Source organism: Sinohyriopsis cumingii, chromosome 18 (genome assembly GCF_028554795.1).
Source record: "Sinohyriopsis cumingii isolate HCF-2022 chromosome 18, ASM2855479v2, whole genome shotgun sequence".
In the NCBI taxonomy this organism is placed as follows: Eukaryota; Metazoa; Mollusca; class Bivalvia; order Unionida; family Unionidae; genus Sinohyriopsis; species Sinohyriopsis cumingii.
In genome coordinates this window covers 54,124,793-54,148,558 of record NC_142978.1, presented here as the reverse complement: position 1 = coordinate 54,148,558, position 23,766 = coordinate 54,124,793, and the positions used below count along the sequence as shown (strand labels likewise).

Genomic DNA, 23,766 nt, shown 5'->3' with positions numbered 1-23,766 from the left:
CGTACTCCTAATACCACTGATGCAACACTGCTGCTTCCGAAATAAGACCCCAAGCATGATTCAGATAATCTTCACATATATTTGCTTGAATCATTATCTTGCATTTATCTTATTGAATTTGACTGGGATGATCGTTTTGAAATTCAGGTGTTTAGCCAAACAAGAGACTAAATGTTCTTCTGCTGTCTCGACATCATGATGTCCTCTTTGTCTTTTTCGTTTTCTTTTCGTTCTGGTTCAAATATGTCCTCGTCCCTATCTGCAATGAGGCTCCACAGTCCAAAGTGGGTTAAGATTCCATCATAGCTTCTAATAGTCTAGAAACATTTCTCTTCAACTATTTATTTTCAGCATATTGTCAAATTCTGTATACAAGATAACAGTCACCGAGTTGGCTAGAGCTTCTGCAAACTGAAGTTGCATACAACGTTGGTCAGATTTTATAGGGTGGAAATGTTCCTCATCTCTGCCTGGGTCTGGAGTGAAATCAAACGTCCACAAAGCGTAACCTACTGCATAATCTTCGTACGAAATACCGTGGCTGCTGTTGGTTCCTAACTGTCCGGTGGCTTCGTGCAGGGACAAGTAAGACCTCAAGTACTTATTTTGCTCAAATTTAGGTTCGAAGTGTCTGGTACATTAGGTCTTTCCATCTCGACTGACCTCTATCTTGGACACTTTGTAATGCTTAAACTAGAAAGGATTTTGAGTGATGGCTTCGTTGAGGGCTTTATTGCTGACGATTCTGCTGATTAAACGTTTGGAAAACTGTCATTAAAAATACGATCGTCGATCTTGGTTCCAGTTCCAACGACATTGGTGAAGGTTTTTACTACGCTCATCGTATCATATATTTGGTGGTCGTTCTGCTTTTTGAGGGTCTGATTTAGTTTCCCACGCTGGTGAACACTTCATAGCGTCTCACGTAAAGTCTAGGGTCTTGGATGATAGTTTTGTACACGTACGCATTAGCCATCAAATGGGAAACGGTACTGCTTCGATTCAGTCGCTGAAATCCCCCCACATACAAATCCACTTCGCTGAACAGGGAATGCAAGACACTGTTGACGGAAGCAACTCTGGCAGAGGCACCTGGATCAGTGCCATCCGTTTTTAACGCTCTGACTTGCAGATACAACTAATTGATACTCAGATCGATGTAACCTTTGGTATGAAATTTTAATCTTGATTTCAAATTTGATGAAGGCTAAGGTCGTCAAAGACGAGACGGGAAGAAACTTTACATATTGGGATTTTTGCATCGTCATCATGGTGGGTGGCATGACAAACATATCCAGTTCTGACTTGGAACATTTGAAAGAATCTCAGTACATCATTTTATCTGCTTAATAATCAAAAACGTCTAATTGTCTGGCTGGTCTTATTTTCTTAGTCTTCCTCGCAAGCTTTTGGTGAGCTGTGTAGGGGAGTCGGCGTCTCATTTTGCCTTGTCCTTTCTGGGCCATTAACAAAGGGGAGAAAGCCTTCGTCAGCAGCATGCAGCCTATTTATAGAAGTCTCTCAACAACCCAGAATTCTTTTCCAGCTCCAGTTGGAAGCAACACATGTTTGTCTGCTTTCAGGAAGGCTCCTTTGGCATTTTTTTGTTGATGATGACATTTGGGTGACATTCCTTTCCTTTGTTCAAAGCGGTATCTTCCAATGCGATCACGTCACTATCGGTTTCAAGACGGGAGCAACTCAACGTAATGCAGAGCTCAGCATATCTGTTAAACCATGTCCTCATTTTCGAATGACTCCTTTGTACACATGATATATGACTTAGAAGTCGCTTGAGACTCTTTGTCGAAAATGTAGTTTCACCGTGACTTTTCCTATCGAGAATGAAATATTTTGTTCAGATCTTCTTTATGCCAATGTTGACAATGTCGAAGAACGAGCTACTAACTGCCAAATAATGAGAATGAACAAATTTACGGTGAACGTGATACGTGTTTCCAACCTTATCTAAAGAAGTCAAGGCAGAATCCATTTTAAAAGGAATGACTCGCAGTTCGTCTTTCCCACCACGTTGTACTCCACCACATCGGAGTAGACAAACATCAATTCATTCCTTTCTTCAGTCGCACAGGTTATTTAACAAACTTAAAAATTCCTCGCTGATGTTAATGAATTTCTTAGGACCTTTAACAATGACTCCGCTCAAAATAACACAGTTCAAGACAGAAAGTGATTGTTACAGTTTTGGTATCCGAAAAGTACATTTTCAAAACGGTGAGAAATGTTATGGTACTCGATCTTGACAAATTTGTCATGTGTGTCCAAGGCTTTGCTAAACTGTTTGTCGAACATGGATGTAATTGTTTCCACCACATGTTGTGCATTAAAATAATACCCCATAGGAACTCTGATGGTGTAGGTAGTCGATCGAGGACAGAATGATAAAGGCTGTTTGAATCGTACACCAGAGGATCATTTGCATCCTTGTTCATTCAGGATGTCGACAATTAAAGTGAATTAATTCTTGGTGATATTTGAGATTTATGCAGGATGAATGATTCTTACAATGGCCAGTCCACAATCCGCTTCGTGATCGAACTGGATGGCCTGAGGTAATTTGGTCGTGAAACATCACAAAGCAAATTATTGTTTGAAAACACATCCATGGAAATTTCATTGGGTAAAGTTAAGTAAAAGTGGTTATTCATATTTCAAGGTTTCTGCTTTCCGAGGTCACTCAAGGTTAAATGAGTTTCAAAAAAGTGTGTGTGTGTGTGTGTGTGTGTGTGTGTGTGTGATTGGGATTTTTAACGTAGCTTCTAACCACTAGGCCACCGGAGCGGTCTTTCCAAAAATGTTTTGTTAACGCTGTTGTTTTGTGGTGGCTGTGGTTGGAAGCAAGGACCACGTGTGACTGGAATATTTCACGTAATGATTTTAGGTAGAAGGTAACAGATGCAGCTTCTGAGTACAATGGTCCACAATTTTTTGTCTCCTTGCTGCAAACTCAAATTGGCGATGGCTGATTAGATGACACGATACATCACAAAGATTTGGCAGAAAAAGACGATATGTGTTTTAGGCATATGTTCCCCGCACCCCACCCACATGTGTTGCTTTTGTGGATCAAGAATATAAGAACGATGAGCAGCAGAGGTCGCTGTTGCTGCTGCTGCTGTAATGAGTGGCATGAAGGTCGCTTCTGTTTATTGTTGATGACTTCCGAAGCGTTGATCCAAGAATCAAACTTCTGACGATATTCTTTCCAACGCACCTTCTCTTCTTTGACTCGACGTTCGCCTACTTTACTGGTTCTTCGATTGAGAATGCTTTTGATGTCGTACGGAGGAAAACGATCAAAACTCGTTAAGTGACATGAAATAATTTGGTAAATAACCTTTATCGAAGGTACAATGATTTTGTCCAATGCATCCAATCTCCCATTGTCAACTGTCTACGTTTTTTGAGGACAAGAGTAGGGGGTGCACCGAACAGTCGCTTCAATACGCCCACATCGTTGTCCAGAGTCACTTCTTTGAGGGTGCATTAGATGCAAACTAGCGTCTTCCTTCGTTTATCAGGAGATGGTCTAAAGTGATGCCCTCATTTGAATGGTATTCCAACTGAATTTATCTTGGTCTTCTAGAGTCTCTCTGCAGGAAGGATAGGTGCTGGCTTGCTGTTTGAGTTTCAAAAAGACATTTACATAGCTCGATATAATGCTATTCTGAGTGTCATCACCATTTTGGTACTGTTCTGTCTTGCGAAAGTGGAAACTTTCGTACATTTCTATCTGCTGGTATCCTAGTTCAAGAGCTCAAAACAATTGCACGCTGACTCACGTTCCTGTAATAATGAGCTCTTCCTGCGTTTAATGCCATGGTTGGACTTGGTTTCAAGTTCAGCACAGGTACGACATTCCTGTCATAGCGAGTTCTTCATGTATAATGCCAAGCCTGGACTTGGTTTTAAGTTTCAGCACAGGTACGACACACAGAAAATATCAGTTTTCCTTGGCAAAGGTAAGGTAAGACGGAAAGGTACAAGTCAGTGGGAGGTACGACTTTGCATTTGATCAAGCCTTCGTATTGACGTATGATTCTTACTTCGATGTAATCCGTCGGCAATTGTAGGTATCCTGCTGGAAAGAGACGATATTTTAACACCCAAAGATCCAGCGAACACACGTCAAGATATTTAATTTCTTCTCCTTTCTCCTTCACTGCGTGGTAAAGCAAGCAAGTGGCATTAGTGGCAGACAGCGGTTGTACTTGTGTTCCCACATTGCAATGACCCAGTATCCTTGTGCTTTTAATTTCAAACATCATTGACAGGTTTCCTTGTATAAGTCTTCCGTGACACTAGAGTTTTCAAGTCATGTTTAAAGCAACAAGTAGGGCATACGTGAAATAAGCATCCCTGAAACTCGGACACGATTTTGGGGTATTCTAAGTCGCTGATATCCGCCGAATATGTTCCAATTTTCTTTTAGCCTGCTCCGTTTCTGGAACATTAAATCCATTTGTCTTCCTTTTTGCACGAGTAATGTAGCCAACACAGAGCTTTGACCGAGTATCGACGTCTGATGAACTCGGTTGTTTGAGCGCGTGTGACAGCAATAGGGTTCACAGACATTAATCGCTTGCGATACATTAAGGTGCACAATCTTGCGATGGTAAAAGCTTCTTTCAGTGGATGATCCCTCCCTGCTCCATACAAAAGTCACGAAATTTTCTACTGAAGCGGCGTAAAATGTCCACGTCGAAGCGATAATTCTTTAACATCTCTTCCTGTAAGTCAAAGGGGTCTGAAGAGTGGATGCGGTTCCAAACGTAGAAAGCTTCTCACTGGGCATGTTGTTGAGGCCGTAATAGCGGGGTCAGGCTTATGTAGAAGGACTGCGTGCCAACTGGCTTCGGTATGGAAAAAGTGAGGAAAGATTCCACTGGCAATTTCTGTCATGGTAAACGTTTTAGTCATTCGACTCAAAGGCATGGCCAAATAACTAAAGGAATCTTTAAACTGTACTTGTCCGACTTGCATGCAGATGGTTTTGACTCCGTTCCAGGTGACTTAAGGGCATTTTTCAGTGTCTTGTTCTGTATATTATTGCAAAAGAAATTGTCCGTCGTATCCTGGGAAATTGTGATCCATCAACATAAAATATCGATGGTTCTCTCGGTAACGTTCAAAGTCATGTTGACTCCACATGTCGTTGATAGGGTCTGTGATCCATTGGGCGAAATCGGAAATTGTGTTAGGCTCTTTAAATATTTTTTCACGTCCTCCAGGAATTTTACTACAGTGAGGGCAATGCAAAAAGTTCATGGATGCACTTCTCGCACGCTCGATGAGCCACTCAGAATGTGAATGCCGGTCTCTTGAATGGATCTGAAATTGACAAGATAAAATTCCCTTACTTCTTTTCATTATTTTCCTCCTGTTTAGATTGGTATTTCTTAATGTAGCATTCATGTTCCAAGTCCACAGTTAGGTGACATATATGACATTGTGCCTTTCCCTGACAAACGTAAGCTTTGGCATTAGTGCGTATGAGTTGTCCACAAGTAGAGCATAATCTCAGGAGCTGGCAAGCACTTTCTGCTGTGAGTCATGAGATGTTGTTGGTAACAAATAGGGTCCGATTGTCGAATGTTCTTCAATTAGCTTTATCATTATGCAGTGTCGTTTTTGTCGGCATATGTCCCACAACGGTAGCATTGGCTTATCTTGGTCGTTGTTAATTTGGACGATGCTACACCTGTTGCTGCGAAGTTCATCCACCAATAACATTTCTGCCTCCACTCCCTTTCAGAGGGGAAACGTGGGTCATGTAAAGTGCTGTTTTTCCATTACTGATTTGAAATTGGTCGTTGAATTGCTGAACGTATTTAACCTTGTCGATGCTTTTGGAAGGTGTCAGTTCTGCCATGCTGATGAACTCGATCCAAACGTGTGACTTCAAACTGTCATATTCAATGGAGTCTCAAAAGACTGTCTTTTTGGCTTGGAATTGTCGTTTCAGTGCAGTTAACAAGGAATCTCACAAATCGGTGATGAGCCTTTTTGCTTTCTCCTGTGGTACTTCGGGCTTAAAATCTTAAATTTCAATTTGTAAATGTAGGCTGTGGTTCAAAATTGTTTGGAGCAACGTTTTTCTGTCTCTTGAATGTATTAATACTTTTCGGGTGATACTGGTTGACTTTGGCTTGGAGTAGACTCTCCTGGATTGGGTGCAGGCATTAATGGTGTTGATTCAAGCTCGCTCATGTCGTCTTTAAAATCGCTGGCATGGATCACCTCGTGGCCTCTTACGTTCTTTTCCTTTCTAATTGAAGTGGTGCGGTCGCTTCATCTTGATTGCAAACTTGTAAATGACTAGCTTTTACACGCAATGGACACATATGTATAGGAGTTTAGTGCCTTGCCTAAGAGCATTCTTTCAACTCTCAAGCAGTCAAGATAGCTCAAGCCTCTTACCAACGGTTTGCCAGTTGTCATACGAAGGTTTGCTTCAGAGACGTCGAAGGACTCCTCATCTTCTTGAAGAGATAAAAGTCAAGATACTTGGTTTATCTGTCAGAGGAAAGGACATTTGGCTACAGAATGTCCATGACGTTAAAGAAAGACAGCAATAAAGAGAGACACAGGTCAAGATACATGTTATCCTTGTCAGGAGAAAGAACTTTGGCCTTCAGATTGCCCTGAGAAAAAAGAGACCAGATCAAAGAAACAAGTGGTGGAGACGGCATCAGAAAATGAAGAACTCTCAGAAATCGAAGAAGACGAAGAATCCATGTAAGTCCAGAAAGGCAAGAAAAGAAGACAAGAAGAACGTGAAGAAGAGGAAAAAGCTGTGGCAGTGGCGACATATTTAAAAAATGGAAAAAGATAATAAAAGAAAAAGAGAATGGACTTTTGATAATGTATTTGTGAAATTTCATTGTTACTTCAAAAACAGAGAACATACCAAAAAGAGCAAATATACCAGAATGAAAAGTATGTCTGCTGGTCTTGGTTTTTATAATAAGGGCCTACACTCACGCACTCACTCATGTACATCATTCAGTTATCATGGAAAAAAAGGGTATTTAAGTTTTACTTGATTTGGCAAAGTTTGAGTAGTCTCTCGTCTTTAGACAGGTGACTGAAAAAGGACGGTTGGGTGTTTTTTTTTTGGTTTTCTAAGAAAGAAACAAACTCATAAACTGGAGGCAATGAGCTCTCACTGGCTTATACTTTTGCCACCGCAAAGTCCTACTTTTTCCCCCGCTACAGTCGATAATTTGGTAGTGAACACTGCTGCTGCTGATTGTATATCATGAGTAGTCATCGTAGAGGGAGTGATTTAATTGGCTGGAATGAATGGCTCGGGAGGGTCTTTTTCTCTCGAGTGGAGGTGAAGAATATAGATATGTTTGAGATACATCAACTCTGCCAAAATGTATAGAAACACCATTACCATTTGACCTTTCACAGTCCTGTATCCATGGCGCTTTTCTTCTCTTCTTTTTCATCTTTTTTATTTCTTTCTTCTACTTCTTGAAGTTGACTTTGACAGAGGATTGTTCTGTTTCTGCTGTTGTAATAATTTCTAAAATTGTACTTTCTGCCTATGTCGAACATCCTCTACTTGAGGTAAGGAAGGATAAGGTGGTGAAGGTACTGGAACTGGTACAAATCCTTGCAAAGAGGAGAGAAAAGCGACTCAATCGCAATTAATATCATTCTCTTCAGAAAGTATCACCGTGGTTGCTTTGGTAGCCACCATGCAATCACTCCACGTCTCCATCACCCGCGCACGCCAATACATTGTCTTCTTAGCTTTAGCCATGCTCCAGCTACGTCGCATAGACGCTAGAGTACTTAAATAGGGTAAAGTGATGTCACTCGTAGCTCTTTTCTGATGGGAAGAGAGACTGCGCTGTGACTAAACTGTGTAGGACTGAAGAAAAAGTAAAATTTATTCGATTCGGCGTCAGTGGGAAGAGTTCATAAGTTCTTCCCGAAAATTTTAATGTTGGAAAGACTCAAATAAAAAAAACGTCATAACATATAATGAGAATATTCTGCATCAGTGGAATAATGTAGTAAATAGAACAAGAATTATTATGTCTTCCAGGCGATGTATGTTCCAGATTTAAATGGCGTTTTGAATGGTTGTTTTGTGGAGAACATGACACAAACAAAACGGGATTAAGAACTATTGATGTATAATTACTTGAAATAAGTCTATTCGTAAGAATGGAAGGACCTTTTCTTAATTAATGTTACCTTTAAAAATGGAGATATTACCTGTTTTGAAATTGTATGCAACATGTTTTAACTTTGTAAACATATATATACTTCTCACAAATGTAGTCCCCTCCAGAAAGGCTACCCGCTTTATAAGTAAAAGTTTCCAGTGCAAAATGGATATCCGTATAAGTAATAGTGATCTAATATATTTCATTAGCCTACACGATTAGGGCCATTTCGTAACTACTGTTGACCAAATGTGGGACTTGTCAAGTCCTCCATAATATGTGTGGCCTTGACCCCATGTCAAGAGACTGAGCAATCATGTCAAAGAATTAATTTCATTAGCTTCTTAATGATTCATCACATGTATGAAAAAAATCCATCAAAATTGTTTGGAAATGTAGGCAACATAATTAACGTCTAGCAAAATCTTTCAGGAAATTTTCTACAATTGTGACCTTGTGTCCATGGTCTAAGTATGTCGTAGACTGAATTGTCTTAGCTTTCGAATGACTGGTGACAAGTAGAATGTGGTTTGAAAATATTAGCAAATAAAAAGATGGAAACTTAAGCTTTAAATAGATTGTATTTGACTGGGACTTTGAACTCAAAAAGGCAAGCGAGAAAGTCAAGAAAAGAACAATCTTAGCTTCATAATGAATCATGCCAAACATGATGACCGGCTATGGTTAAGGAAATATACGACGGAACAAAATTAACAACTGTTGGCAATGATGATGATGCAGACACAACTGTTTCCAATTCCAATGCCATAAAAAAGACTCCTATCTCGAGCTTAGCAATAACATGCAGGCGATAATAAATCTTGAAGCTCGATTAAACTTAAGGATTTGCTTTAGCAATGTTGGTTGTAAGATGATCAAAGACCTTAAAACAAAGAAATGTTGCAGAAAACGTGCTGCATCAAAAACATCTGATCTCTTGTGGAGTTGAGCTTCACACCAAACTTGGTTAAAATCTTGTAATAAATGTTGATGCTAATGTTAAAGAGGCTGTACTAAAGAAGTGGAAAGATAATATAGGGTCAACGTACTAATAAACATGTGTTGAATATGGTCATTATCAAATCTGTTCAATCTTTCGTTGAGCTAAAGCTTTAAAACAATTTGCTTGAAATCTACAAATAAATGTGAAATTTAGTGTGTTCATGAGGTGTTGCATCATCATAATTAGACCAAGACAATACAGAACCATAACTTTAAGACAAATGTGCAGAATTTGCTCGTCTTATTCATCTAAGCTGGAATTTTTCATGAAATTCAATAATAGAAGAGTATCCTAGAGCGTTCACATGGCGGACAAATGGACAGAAGCACAGACAGAGAAACCATTTATATGTGCACTTGCCTATCAGGGACGTCAATAAAAATATCGTAAGTCAAATATTCGAAAACTTACCATATACTTTACAGGATTTAATTCCCTTCATATCGAAATAGCAGTTATCTTCCACTTCATCGGTAATTTGCTCAATGATATTTGAAACAAGGATGTAGATTGCCCGTTCTGTTAGAAAGGTCTGATGAGTGGTATAAAATGCATACTGACCCGCAAAATCAGCCATTGTAAGATTCACATTTTCAGCTGTTTCTTCCTTGAGTTTATCAGAATTTTCGCGCAATAATTTCATTATTTCCACCGATGGGTCATCACCGACGTTGGTTGAAGCTGCTTCTGGGCCTATTAGACCAGGGTCATTGTTTTGATTTGAAGGGGCTTTATCTGAAGCAGAACTTGAGGGGTAATCCTCTGTGTTATCGTCACCTGCATGGCTCTCTTGCTCCCTTTCATAAATTATCTCCCCAGTTCGAACGACCTCTTTCTTGTCAGCTGAATTCTTTTTTCGCAATCCATCATTAAGAGCTTTCGCTAGACGTTTTAGCCGCAAGTTCTGCTCTGAATCTGAAACAGATCAATTATCATGATTTAATTTTCTCGGAATTTTCATCACAATGCATTTTTAGTAAATTAATTTTGTACAATTTTAAAAGAGACTATGATTATTTGAATGTCGTCACTCAAAGTTGTACACATCTAACAAACAATGTATTGTCACTCACATTTGTACACATCTAACAAATAATGTGTTGTCACTCAAATTCGCACACATCTAGCAAAGATTAGCATTAGGTTTTTTTTCTGTACCGTAACGCGTTTTACATTGCACAAATATATTACTGCGTTCGTCGTTTATTCTAGTAAATAACGTAACAGTATACAGTATACAGTACTATACAAGGCAAATGTATATGTCAGTAGATTTCTCACTACTTGCGTCAATAACGTAACAATATAGACGTCGAGCACTGTCAGTAACATTTAAAGAGCAAACAATTTTTAGGACCGGAAAACAATACAAGCACACTTGGTAATGTTTCGCTATTATGAAGAGCTTCCGAAGGGTGTTCTAGCTTGAAGCCTTTTTGGGGGACAAAAGTGTACATTGAATTCATCCAGAAACACACACAGATAGTGATATATATATATATATATATATATATATATATATATATATATATATATATATATATATATATATATATATATATACAACTTTCTAAATACATTGTTTTATAGATTTGAACTACCGTGTTTGCATTGTTTTCTTCATAAAATCAGTTTCAAACCGCAAGTGAACCTATCAAGGGTTAATAATGGCAGACAATGCAGCCGAGGAAAGTCCTCTGTATTGGACTGTCTGTTTATATAACTCAGTGGGAACGTAATTCAAAAAGTCTATAGTACACATAAAGAAAAGCCTGGGCATTACATCATAGACGATTTAGTCTAAACATAAAACAAATTAAGTCAGAAACGTATGGGACATGGCTAGATTGAGATTCAAGAAGCACTGTAAGGTCAAGGTTGTTTTGTTTGATCGCTGACTTTGCGAAAATACAAAAAGCTCGAGAAGTAAATAATGTACAACAAATATAACACGTTATTATTAAATAAATATTAAATATTAAACCATATATCAGCAATGTTATATATCAACTGTTGTAACGAAACTTGAACGTTAGTGGTCATATCAAGAAAATCCAAGTCTCCATCAGTAGAAGAGGAGAGCACGCATGGCGCCGTATTTATTGCTGGCTGTATGCCAATTCAGTTGAAAACAATTGTTACATCTCTGTGTCGTAAACTTAGTACCAGCAAAGAGGAAAAAACAATAAGTTTGGTAAAATTCAACAATTAATGTATTTCCCTAGGGTGCAATGTGAACATTACGAATTAAACCCAATATAGTCATACGATTTTATTCACAAGTACAAATGAATACAATTGCAGTTGAATTCCAGTGGTGTTTCAAATAAGGTCCAATATTGAGCGTGTTGATGTGCTTGTAGTATCGAATGTGCTAATTTACTAATGGCCTGGAATGTGGAAATGTGCTTACAGTCTTCTGTTGTATCATACTAATATAATCCAAAGTAACATTATCTGAATTAACTTTAATTCCACAAACATTATTTAATCCAGGAAGTCGTAATGAGTACTATGAAATTCGAGTAAATAACTTAAATATTTAAATCCACCTAAACTAGAAACTGAACTTAATAATAAGACTGATTTCAAATTGCATGTTAATATATGAATGAAAAATTCTTAGGAAAAAAAGACTCTACACACCTCTCATTGACCTAGGTTGCAATTACCATTTCCTGGAAATACTCTGTTAACTTAATGTAAAATTTCCATTCTGTAAGTTTCTATGGTCATCATCTTTAACTCAGATTGAGTTGAACATGTTTACAATTAATATTGATCCGGATATTTAATCAATAATTATAAAGAAAATTAGCTACATTTTATGTTGTTACGAAGATTGTATATATTTGTCCATCCTCTCGTCTTCAGCCTTTAACAATTACCATGCTGTGTTTATGTTTATAGTTGCAAATATATCATTTGACAATATTTGTAATGTATTCTGCAAGCATGTAAATGCTTATGATAATACACTATTGAATTAAATATAATTACAAATATGTATAAATAGTTAAACAAATGTCAAAGAACAAGCAATATCATTTTGAACTTTCAAAGCTTCACCAAAAACTGACAATCCAAACGTCTCTAATTTAAATTTGAATATTGAATTAGCACCCTGAACATGCAGTTATAAAGTTCACCTGGTTACTCACCCATAACATCAATGATCACTGTAATTTGAATGGATGAATGCTACGGTTGAAGTCACATGTGAAAGTGCTCTCAAACAAATCCTAAAATTGAAGTCAAGCTTGACTGCTGCCGAGCCTTGTTCAGAAATGTTTTAATAGATTTGTTTTTCTTGGTGCACAATGTAACACTAAACAGTTAATTTCCTTCCATAAAGATAAAATAAAATAAAGTTATCTAGACATTAATGACTTCAACCAGCCACATGTCTCGCTATATATAAAGTCCCAACCATCGCTCATGATGCTCAATCACGCCTATGAAAACAAAGATTAGGCGAGCACATACGGGGATGTTTGGAAGACAGATGCACTGCAGAGGAGCGTTTTGGATCTCAAAGGCTTTCCACCGTTCGTTCGGTAGAGAAAGACGGTGATTTACAGAACTTTATCCGTGTGGCCTTTCGGCGTCTACCTGTGCTTCCCTGGACATCAGATGTGCGGTACACCACATCCTTAACAGGAGGAGGAACTCCATGTGGTGGGCAGTATGTTTGCGATGCACCACCTGCATAATGGAGGGGGAGGACCACATTGCCCTGAACATGAAAAGCGTCCCGCATCTCTCTTTCGGCGGAAACGTGATAAACTACTGGAATTTCCTTCCCTTCTTGTGGAAGATGTGTACGTAATAGTTGCCATAAACTCATGAGATACTGTAGTGCTCTTCCAAGCTAAAGAGCTAATTCCGACAAGAAACTCCTCTTTGATTCCAAATTTCAGAAGGAAATAATTTGCCAAAGTGCAAATCGATTTTCTATTTTCTAAATAAAATAGACAATAAAATGTGTTCGAAAGCTAATACGGGTTTTGAAGTACGCTGTTGAAAGCAAAGACTCAAAGTACACACTTGAAATTCATTAACTGATCACTACGATGCATTTCAATATGTTGTGTCTATTTACCTATCTGCAAAGATATGGCTTCACCCAATGCAGTTACAATCACTTGTATCTTTTTCATAACCCAATCAATGCAGTACATGACAGGATGTCAAAATCAAATTTCATGCCAAGGACTCGGCTTTCAGAATGTTTATGTTTCACAATCACAAATGAGTTAACAACCAGATGTTCGCATCATGGTGAATCATGCTCCAATTGTTTAGTTATCATTACTATTTCAGCGCTTATTGTGGAATAAGCGATTGTTGGATTAACACTGACTTCTCTCTCAAAAATCAACAAAATACGAAATATCATATTTTAAATTTTCAAGCTTTTCCTTTGATTCTTCGTTAAATCCCCTCTATATTCACAAATTTGTCACTACCAACACCACTGTGCTTGAATTAGAACTTGTTTAGAACAGAAGGTCAGTTTTCTCCCTCCTCCTTTAAAAAGGTACATAACGGAATACAGGTAGAGCAAACAACTAGCTGTTTCTCTTGAGTTGATTTGTTAAAAACGATCTATCGTGCCCAAAAGGAAAACTTGTTCCAATCAACGATCTTCGAAACTCTATTTTTAAAAACATTTTATTGGTTACCCTCCTGTCATTCAATTCAACTTCAAGTTTCACTCAACCACGGAGATGTATACCCAAAAACGCAAATTTGCAGATGTAGATACCTATTTCTTCACTCTACACTATGGAGATTAAAAGTGGACAAGATTGAACACAACATCGTGATGCATACATAACTGAAGCTGTATTGTAGTTTTAAAAGGAAGGGGTCTGCTCAACTGCTTAAGCATTTGTAATGGCTAAACATTTAATCTTAACTCTCAATACTATATATGTATTACCTGTCACTTACCACACACACAGAACACGACACACCACAGATAGTGATCCAGCGATTATGACCCCCAAAAGTGTTGTGACTAATCTTTGATGCGTTTTGACTTCAAATCAAAAGCTAATTAAATATTTTGAACATTTTACCTATGCCCATCCTCCCGTACGGCTTCCTAGTACTCGAACTGGAATAGTCAGGAGCGATATCTGTCTTAATGATGGCTACCGTAAGAGCAAGATAAGTGCAACTTTCATAACATTTCACCCATGAGTTTAAAAGATGTGACAACACAGACATGAACAGAACGTATTACAAAATTATATACCTTATGATAACTTGTTTGAATAAATAATAATGACCCACCTCCTTCTTTTAAAGTTAATTTCAGTGTATCCCGTGACATTCTGCAGCTATGAACATGGACAATTATGCCTTCTGTACTTTCTTTACCCTCGATATTGACCTCCTTCTCCAGCAGCCGCTTGATGAGTGTCGTCTTCCCCACGCCCATATGACCCACAACCATTACGCGAATGTTGTAGACTTTTACTTTCCCTTCCTTCAGTGCCTCCTTGAACAACTGAATAGATTGGTAATCCATTCTCAAAATTTCTGCTGGGATGGCTCCTGCATCTAAACTCAAAATATTTATTGAACTGTTAATTTTGTGACCAAATAAATGACTGCAACATGAATTTGTCACCCAGTCTGGATTCTGTAGAGGCCACATGAAACGAATGGAGGACAAATCGTGTATTTAATAATAGCAATATATATCCCATCGAACTTGTGTACCTTACTCTTTATCGTGATGATAAACCTCGCCGTTTGATCTGGATAAATCAACACATAAAGTGAAGAATTGTCAGTAGGACACAGTCCACACAGTACACTGCATTATCGTGTGCAAAACAGCCATATTTCCCAATGATGCCATATAAAGAGATGTTTGTATGATATGAGCCGAGAAAACTGACCAGTGATGGTCATATACCAAACTGCAGTCTATAAATTCAACGATATTTAATAGATCGGTGTTTTATGAATTCCTTAAGAAGGTACTGTATGATAGGACGTGAATGCGTTCCCTTCTAGGTGATATGGTGGTCTAATTATAACTTTTCAATGCTCATTTGAAAAAATGAAACAAGGCCAATTCCCCTCTGATGAATTACAAAGATAACACAACTGCTCACAGACCGGGGATGTCTAGACCATCCCAGAAGATGGCAGGTAATGCATCTACATCCTAACAGGCAGTACCGTCTTTCAGTTCAAATTCAATCTTATCGATACCATTTACACCAACAGCCCGATGAGTCCCTATGGAAGTGCATCAAAGCTTCTTTCCAGCTCTTCCACAATCACATTAATTAGAAGAATGCAGACATGAAAAAAATAGAGAACTGGATAATCTGATTACAGAATGATGACAAGTTAAGCGTCTGCTGCTATCAAACCACTCAATTTTTTCCTACAACGAAGCTACTATAACTACTACCAAAATTTGTCAAATTGCAGAACTTGGCTTACTATCTTCAAGGTTGCGGCCTAAAAGGCGATATAGCTCGAAGGCTAAACATCAACTTACGCCTGAGATTCTCAAATTGCCACGATTTTGTAACCTTGTTAATCATTATCCTCTCAGAGACCTCGAAGAAACTTACAAGCCTTACTTTTACCATCTTCGCTGGCCAAGGTTCCGATATGACAACCCTATCTACAATGCGCCATGCTATTCGTAGTTGGCATTATATACTAAGGGAGGCAACTCATAAAATCTAATAGATGTCACTAGGACAAAGCACAAATATATATATGTTCGATCCGCCAAGGTGTAGATAGTGTTATCATATCAGAACCTTGGTTAGCGAAGGTGTACTTTTATCCATACACTCAGCAAAACATGTGAGTTTGGAACATCTTTCCAAAGGCTAAAACGAAGCACGCAAAGACAACTGCCCCCTGGACTTACTTGATAAAACTGAAGCACAAATTTAAGAAAGGTCTATAAATATTGTCTAAGTTGTACCAGGATAAATATACTTAAGGGTAATTCTGAATAGAGAAAGGAAAGTATCAGGACTAACACAAAATAATTCCAGAAAGCAAAGCAGAGACCGCAGAAGAAATGATAAAACATACACCACCAATCCGCAAATTATCAAAGCTATGAGACTGTTTACGCATTTAGCAAATGTTTTAAACAATTTCAGAAATAAATATAATCATCTTGATGTTTCTGATATTCTCAAAAATCATTCTAGTTTTTCTCATGGTATTGTCTTAGGGATTATCTTTCAGTACCACTAATAAGGAAATTAACCTTTAATTTATAAGTACTTTGAAAACTTCTTTTAAAGAATTAAGCTGAAATACATTTCTCATCAATAACCAAAGCTAGTTGAGGAAACAAACTATTTCGAAGTCAAAATAGTCATAACTTTAGACAAGATGCACAAGGATGCCTACAAATCATAATTAATGCATTAAAGCTTTCTGTAAATTCGTAATCGTATCAATGTTAATTAAATCAAGAAAGAAGAGTTTGCCTGATCATCACAAACAAGAAAAGACCCTCACAGAACAATGCAATAATACAATTACTTTCATCAAATTAATTGATAAAGACTCTACTATTGCACTCATGAACAGCACATAAACTATGAGGTATTTAACAAATTATTATATCAAAGCAAGGATACGACGTAATGAACCTTGTGCTTCAAATTCACGTTGAAGAGGAATTAGATTAGGTCTTTCATAACGTTATCAATTGGAAAGTTTGTTCTCCAAGATCCCATCTCCTTCTAAAGTAAAATAAAACCTTAATTCCGGGAATGGTTCTAAGAAAACCTCTTAGTAGTTGAAACAATTCCCAACTGTAATAATGTGAAGTCTAATAGACGAACAAGTCAAACCGTTTGTTTGTCAAAATAGTACCGTCGTATACAACATATACCACTAATTTTATACAGGTAATTAGAACTGCATCTAATTTACCAGATGATTTCATTTTAGTCACAATGGACGTCACTTCTCTGGACTCTAGCATAGCTGAAGCTATACTGATTTTTCAGATCACATGATGAAATCTATAACTGAGGGCAAACTCGCAGCAGGCATAGCCGTTTTAATGACGAATGTTTTAGGTAATGTGCTAAATCGAGGGGCAGAATCTAGACTACAGTGCTTTAGCGTTAATAAATTGGTGGCATGATTGAGGTAAGATGTTAAACGTGAAGACCAGCAAGTTCTGAAGGTTACTTGCATATGTGGACTTTAAGTTAAAACAAGACTGAAACTTGTGAACCATTTTGATGCCGAACACAGTATTGACCCTCATCATAAAGGCTTACATGATTAGTATTTACCAAGACGGGTGGCATCATTTAAATTTGGAGACATTACTAGCGTAATTTCTTTTAGTCCAAGTGATCATTTTGTGACAACAGATTTGAAGCATGGATTTCATTGTATTATGGTTCCCACAGACCATAGGTAATTATTCATTTTTAAGTGTAATTCCATATATTTTCAATAAACTATTTCGTTTTAGATTATGGTGACGTACATATTTCGTAAACAAAATCCTCTGACCAGTTGTACATTTGCACTCATTAGTATTCCGTATGGTATATAAATCGCTTGTATACTAATTACATGAACGAATTTGATAGCGTCCCAAAAGAGCCATATTTGGTTTCACAATTTTTGGAATCTTTACGTTATAAAGTACCGAAAAAAATCACTTCAGTCAAAGTTACTTATTACTATTATTATATGTTTAACTGATAATACAGGGGCATATTACTGTTATCAAATTGATAACAGGACCCCATTAACAAATTCAGGCAATGTACATGTACTGAAATGGCATGGCATGGCGAAACCGTTGACAAGGATAGGTTAAGAGCAATAGTGGTTAACTTACAAGCTTGCCTTTGCTGCAGAATACGTACAGGCTCCAAGCACGAAGTGTACATTGAATAACATTTGGAATATTTACTTGCGTATACAGCAAATAACTTGAAGTCCATGACATATTTGGTTTCAAATAAAAGAACAGATTATAAATTAGTTAACATATATCCAACATATCACGAGAAATTTGCACTACAGAACACAATATATTGAGATCGTGGGGGAAAAAGAGACTGATACAAACGTTCCAATTACAAAGAGCATTTTTCATGGGACTGAAATCTTTCAGAATAATGAACCCAATAAATGCAAGGATGTATTATCAGGTAAAGTGACAATAGTTGTTCTCGTTTTGGGTTTACCGCCATTTTTCAACACACGATAGGCTATATACGGTGGAGGAAGAGCTCGGGAACATCCAGTCTGTAGCCTATCCCCATACGTTGAGGCCACGGGGTGATAAATGGAGCACACTTCATGCTCAAGTTATTCATCACTCAGAAGGGTGAAGTGCTGATCCTTCCCATCTGATGATTGCAACACACTACATCCTACCCTTACACTTTTGGGTGTGATTCCACAAGCTTTCCTCAATATCAGACGTGCAGTGCATCATCTCCCTAATGGGAGAGAGCACAACTTTTGGCATTCCACTTCCTGAACGGGAGGGTTGAATATGCTTGTGTGGTACTTCAACTCTCTAACGAGATGAAGCAGCCCACTACATGGGGCAACAAATTTCCCTTGACATGAGATGTGCTGAGCACCATTTTTATAATGAGAGAGAGCAACACTGTTGATCAGTGTTCGACATTCATATCAGGCACACTTATGTGGTGCTCCACCTCCCTAACATGATTCATCACAACGCTTGTACGGTGCTCAGCCTCTCCACCCGAGGGAGCAACATTCGTGTGTGGCGAGTGTCCCAAGGACCCTTCTTGTAGCCACATTACCCTGCCTACTGTCCTGCCACTATTCTGATCTGTGCAAAAGAAATAATTGAAATTGTTTTGAATGTTACATGTACACTCACACGTTTGTATGCATTACTATTACTCACTACAATCTGAAACTGTGGAGAAATACAAATGCAGACATCCATGAAATAAAACAATTTCACCCCTGCGACAGCATATACATTAATTAAAACAATATGCTGAAGAAAACAACAATACTATCAATGAGATTCTTTTTTGGGCCGGTAGTGGTCAATACACAAGTCTCTCTTTGACATTTAGTGTTGGGAGTTTGTGATGTTATTCTTTAACTCAAGGACTTATCGGTACCGTAGTTGAATATTTGAAAGAAAGATGGTGTATCTGAATCAATGAAAGTTAAAAACACGTGGCAATTCGATGTTCCTTAGAGAACAAAATTCCAAATGGAAGAAAATGTCAACGGCAAATAATTTAAATCACGGAATAGATAGCGCAACACCGAGATTCGAATTAATTATAGAAAGGAGACTGTTAATCATTCCAATATAGTAAGCACTCACTACAATTACTTTCTCTGGTGACAATCTAGGCATAACATTTATTCAGCATTGTGTCCTTGCAAAATATGTCTTTTCTGCACATACCCTAAACCAGGTGCAGAAAAGGATTTTGCCATACTGCCATTTCTCAATTCTGTGGAAGGAAGTATTCTCATCTAACGGACGGTAATTTATTTCGGCAAGAAAACACATTAAGCAACAGAACAGTCATGGGTAATGTATGGCTGCTTTTAATTATCACTTTTCCATTCTGATTTTCATAAAATTTTGTACCTTTTAATCCTTTTTGTGTTGACCATAAAGTTATGATTCTAACATATATAACTTTACATTTATTTTCCCCCAAATGAATTTAAATCATTGATTAGTATTTAGGTTTTGACTGCAATATAAAATTTGATCTCAATAAAAAAATATGTACTACTTAGTTGATCTGAGTAATGTGGTCTAAATAGTTTGATCACATTACTTCCCAGGCTTGTAATGACCAACTGTCCCTGCTGTGCCTCCCAGCATATATCATAGAGACGTGACGGTATCCCGTTTCTGTGTACGGTCACTGGGTTTCCTTGCCCTGTGAGCTGATGAATACACGGAGGGTCCCAGTTGCACACATATATAAATCCCCTGGAATCCACTGATATTCCCCTCGGTATGTTCATGTCAGGATGTGTGTATCGAAATTTCTCAGTCCTACTGGTTACATCAAACCCATACACGCCATTGTCAGGTGAACCAAGACCAGCATGGCACGAGATGTATATCATGTTATCGTTTGTGGTTATGTGGCTCCAGCTGTACTTTGCTTTGCAGATTTGGTAAATTGTGTTTACGTGTACATCTTTAAGAGAAACAATGCCCCAACATATATTGTCCAGTTTCCTACCACTGACAACAATGTTTTTCAATAATTTCATATATTCTACCGTATAACATATATCAAATTCATTCTTTACATCCAATGTCCTCACCGGTGATATGGTTAATGTATCACCTGTAGACTTAACTGTCATGATTTCTATCCAACCATTCTCAAGACTCACCGCCACTTCAGTCGTATCTTTTTCCACAGCGCAAATACATACATCACGTGGTACAGCCTGCATTTGGTCAGATACAGACAGTAATTTTCCGTCCCGGAATCGATGAAGCCGGAGATTCTTCGCTTCTCTGTCTATGACCATCAACGTCTCTGTAGACAAAACCACAAGATTGCTGTAGTCCGGGTTTTGGTCGGCTGTGGAACAATTCATAAATATTAATATATGTACATACACATGATCTGAATAAATATTAGTATATGTACATACATATGATCTGAATATATATATATATATATATATATATATATATATATATATATATATATATATATATATATATATATATATATATTGCTGAGATGTAAAGTTATATTAAATGATACACTGTAACGTTAATGTATACAATGAATTTCACTCTGTTTCTGATCATAAATAATAGTTATAACTTTAATCACCACCACCGTCCCCATCGTTATCGTCATTATGCTGTTCAAATTATTATTATTATTATTATTGATAGTAGTAGTAGTAGTAATATTAGCAATAGCAGAAGTAGTAGTAGTAGTGATGGTGGTGGTAGTAGTAGTTGTTGATGCATGTTAAATAGGTAATATTAATAGGAACAGTACTACTAATAATACCAACAGCAATAATAATAATAATAATAATAAAGGATCTTACAAGAGTGTCATTTCAAGCGGAATCAATTTTTAGCTTTTACAAGCCTTGGCGAGCAAACGATAAAAATATTGAATAAGCCAATAAATTTCATTAATAACGAGCACAAATATAAGATTCAATTTATCAGAAGATAAGTAGCTGATTGTATTTTACCAAACCTAAGAAATATATTCAGATGTCACCTTTGTTATGCCTTTCCTTTATGTAACAGTATGACATCACCTGTGACATCACAATTGCTATTATACTTGAGACAAATTTCTACATCCAACTGATATTTTCCACGGGGTTTAACCCTACACCAGTGACTCAATAAACGGGTAATAACTTGGAAAATATCAAGGTCCCACCCTATACTAATTTATACACTTAATTGGCATGAAAATTCAAATTTATAGATGCGATTTAATTTGACCATGACCTCCATCCCAATAACTGTGGATTTTCTATTTTATGGTTTCAGAGAATTGTGACTGTCGTTTTATATCCCTTTAATTTACTGTAGCCATCATAGAGGAAGGCATCTTGCAGTATATATTCGTATGTATATCTATCTATATTGTGAGCTTAAAGTTTGTCCATGATTTTGGATTGCACTTCAAAATAATGATCATTTGTAAACAACATGTTCATATAGACAACTTCTGTTGATGATTGTATCTTGTAAATAACATGTTTCCATAGCTTTTTGAATTAAAAATATTCTAGAAACATATTTGCTTACAAATTGATTGGAATTTTCCATTGCAATAATTCTCATCATGGTCAAATTAAAATGTCTATTAATAAGGACTTGATAAACAAATAATTAATTCCTGTTTTAAGATCAGTCTGTGGTTATCTTTTACAACTGTGTTGTGTTTCGAGACAATTAGTTTTACACATTATCCATTGAAACTATTAAGTGGGTTGGCTTCAGATTTTTGTATGCATATTTAATTCGAATTTTGTGTTGATTTTCGTTTACGATTATGTGTCATACATCTTTAATGTGTATTGCGTGTGTTATGGCTCTGTGATTACCAACTAAGTTAGGGAAAAAAAGCAAAACCAACACGTTTTGTCAAACGTAACAATCAATGTAATTATACAAAGTTATAAATGAAAATGTGACAAGAATTTACAGTCTGATAAAGTGAATCTTGAATGCTCTAGATGAATGAAAAGTTCCTCATAAATTTCAAAACCGGAAATGTATTGGTCACAAGAACCGTGACGTTGTCAAGATGGTCTTGCTCAGATTTTCCTTCCAAAACTTGAAATTAGTTCCAGAATAATATTATAGTCTAAATAATGAGCACTTTTTATTTCCACTGTACAGTCTGGACAAATGTTTCTCCTCTCGAATATAATTTAAATACAACATAAAACACGTCTGTAGACTTACAAAGGGAACACAATTAAGTGTGAATGACTACAAAATTTTAACGCATCTGATTGCTTAATTGGGTCTTGATATACATTGTATATACGACTGTATTTCGTTATAGACCACACGTGACAGAATACATCACTTTTCCTGCGTTGATTTAGCTCAAACAGCCCCGAACAATCAATGAGAAATAAGCCATACGCGTCATTTAAGATTAATATTAATAATTGTCAACATATACATAAACATCTATTTACAGATCCTATGAAACAACTCTCAAGATACCCAGGTCACGTAGGCGACACTAAATAAAAATATTCTGTATACCTCACAGCCATGCATAAAAGTATAAAAATTAGATAAAATGAATGTAACAGAGCTACAAAAATTCATAGATATACATAACTTGTTTGATTCACCTTTGTCCATAATTCAGCCCATCATTCTGGGCCTACCTGACAATTGTTTTAGCAACCTATTACATAGCGAATTCTTGTTTATGAATTTAACAGGAAAACGACACTCCTGTGATTGTGTATTAGTTTTTTATATAAAGGTGTGATCAACTGAATTGTTTGTTGCTATCTTAACATCTGAAGTACAATCGATATTTTATTTGTATTAACTTTTAATATGAGAGAATTCACTATTTTAAATGTGAAGTGTGTATTTATCCTTATAGAAATCACTAGTTTAGGACTGCTGTAAATTCATTTACAGATATTTTGGATTATATAATTTTGATACATCAAGACTGTTAGCCCATCAACACCATTCCCGGCTATTATTATATCAGCACATTCCAGATTGAAATTCAGTCGGAACACCAGTGGAATTCATTTCAACACTCTATATCTTTGGATTTGTAATACAATTTTAGGACTATTTCGAATTTAATTCACAATACTCTAAGTTCTTTTCAAATTTTAACTTTGTATTCTGGTGAAATAAAGTATTTGTTAACTTTATCTAACCTTGTTGGGTTTCGCTCTTTTAGGTTACTTAGTTTAAGACAATATAGTCGTAACAATTAACACATTAGTTTATAATTACTGTGAACTCATTCAAAGACATTCTGGTAAACATCACTGTGGTAG

At 36.9% G+C, this 23,766-nt stretch overlaps 1 protein-coding gene across 1 annotated transcript in view; it reads right to left on the bottom strand.

Annotated features, from left to right (window-relative positions):
- The window catches only part of LOC149776669 (uncharacterized), a 44,840-nt gene extending 29,962 nt beyond the window's left edge, over positions 1-14,878 (bottom strand). The window contains exons 1-3 of the mRNA XM_089941326.1: positions 14,512-14,878; positions 12,823-12,915; positions 9,622-10,125 (exon numbers count right to left, since the gene is read on the bottom strand). Coding sequence (XP_089797452.1) covers positions 9,622-10,125; positions 12,823-12,915; positions 14,512-14,878 — 964 coding nt within the window. The remainder of the gene's footprint in view (positions 1-9,621; positions 10,126-12,822; positions 12,916-14,511) is intronic.
- Between the last annotated feature and the right edge of the window lie 8,888 nt (positions 14,879-23,766).